General features: G+C 36.9%; 1 protein-coding gene across 1 annotated transcript in view; it reads right to left on the bottom strand.

Moving 5' to 3' along the window:
* The window catches only part of LOC106533727 (sorting nexin-1), a gene marked incomplete in the record, with an annotated part of 30,031 nt that overhangs the window by 19,080 nt on the left and 9,048 nt on the right, over nucleotides 1-1,903 (bottom strand). Inside the window, 1 exon segment of the mRNA XM_014030151.1 lies at nucleotides 692-846. Coding sequence (XP_013885605.1) covers nucleotides 692-846 — 155 coding nt within the window.

Raw genomic sequence — 1,903 nt, 5'->3', positions numbered from 1 at the left:
AGGTAGAAATGACTCAGCCTGGAACTGAAAATATGGATGGAGGACAACAGAGCTGCTTCATGGAAGAAGAACCTCAGCTTAGCCTGTTAGCTTTAGTGTTAGCCCTGACGCTATCACCATATATATGTATTAGCTCAGGGCTAGACATTCTCCTCTCATCACTGAGGTCCTCCATCCACATGACAGAGAGGGGAACACAAAAATGACTCAGCTGTAACTGAAAATATGGATGGAGGACCTCAGTTTAGCTCATTAGTTTGTCGCGCTGTATCTGAGCTAATACATATAAGGCAATATAGCGTCGGCGCTAGCACAAAGGCTAACAGGCTGAGGGTGGATTTAGCTCGCTCACTCACACCGAGGACCTTTCCACGTCATTTACCCAGAATGCTTTGAGTGTAAATAAAATGGCTCCGTCTGTGTTAAAATATATTTTTAAAAATTATAAAAACTAAACATCCTACAGTATTTTTACAGTCTATTTTACAGTTAAAATATATGTTTATCAAATAAAGTCTAATGTTACAACTAATCGGGATTCCTTTAAAAATCTCTGAAAAATATTTTTCACAGGATAAAGTTAAACTGCCTGCATCAGTGACGCTACAGAACCCTGAATTGGTTCTAATATTTGAAAATATTTTGTGGGAATAAACTCATGAACAGAGTTGAATCTCAGACGTGTAAACACCTCTTCCAAGGCAGAGAACTGAGGCTTGGCCAGGCTGGCAGCTGCTGACAGCGAGGAGGAAGATGACGAAGATGAGGAAGCAGAAGGTTTGCTCGTTGCCTCTTTCTTTCTCTTGTTCTGCGGACTGTCGAGAGAAAGCTCCACTGTGGCTTCTGCTAGAAAGAGAGGAAAGAATTGTATAAAGAACACTTCTTTATACATTTTAATAAAACACAAGATTTTATTACTGGTCTTTTAAACCAAACTAAATCTCTAAAACTGCTGAAAGATTTGGCGCAGCCTGCTGGCTTCTTTAGATTTAGTTTAGTTTTACGTACAATGTCCTGAGATAACAGTTGTTGTGACTTAGTGCTATATAAATAAACTGAACCGAATTGAATTTGGGCTTGCAAATAACTATAATAACTAACTGATGACAGTGTAATTATTGGTAAATTAAAGGCAGACATCTTTTATGCCAGAGTTTTTACATTAAAATTACATGTTGAGAAATATTGGGAGTTTTGGCCATTTTAGTTAAATGCTGAAAATAACAACTGATACAATGTTGCAGAATCTTGCAATGCAATAGCTATGATGAATTGAGTTGACCTCAAAAAGTAATCGGTTGAAGATGTACATCCATTGATTACTGAGAGTTTTAATCAAATTCAATCCAGTAGATCATGAGATATTGTGCTAATAGACAAACACCTAACATTATCACCCACCTTAAAGTTCACGTGACCATATATGAAATTCTTGAGATATAATTAGATTTTAAGGGGAAATTAATCCACTTTGGTCCAGAACATGCTCTGAATAGCCATTAGCTCATTAATGGGGTCAGAATTAAACTGTGTGAAACAAATCACTGTTCATAAACTGTTCAGACAACTTCCTTTAAAAGAATAAAAATTTCCATTTCCAATTAATCCTACTGATGCATAACAGGGGTTTTCAAACTGTGGGACACACCTCCCCAGGTGCCAGAAGTCCTGGGGGGTGGGTCGTGAGGGAAATTAATGTAATTAATGTTCATACTGAGGTCTTGGCTTATATTATTTTGCTCAGATTTTTTTTCTCTTTTTTGCATGGTGTATCATTTGCTGTGTTTCCATTACAAATGTGCGCAAAACTTTGTCGATATTCTGTTAATGTTGAAAAACACAGTTTCACAACTGCAGTGTTTCCATTAAGTAAGAAATGTTATTAAAGTCACGTGAATACGTT

Source organism: Austrofundulus limnaeus, unplaced genomic scaffold, assembly GCF_001266775.1.
Source record: "Austrofundulus limnaeus strain Quisiro unplaced genomic scaffold, Austrofundulus_limnaeus-1.0 Scaffold1008, whole genome shotgun sequence".
Classification (NCBI taxonomy): Eukaryota; Metazoa; Chordata; class Actinopteri; order Cyprinodontiformes; family Rivulidae; genus Austrofundulus; species Austrofundulus limnaeus.
The sequence above is the reverse complement of the archived record's forward strand: the minus strand, read 5'-3'. Positions and strand labels throughout refer to the sequence as shown.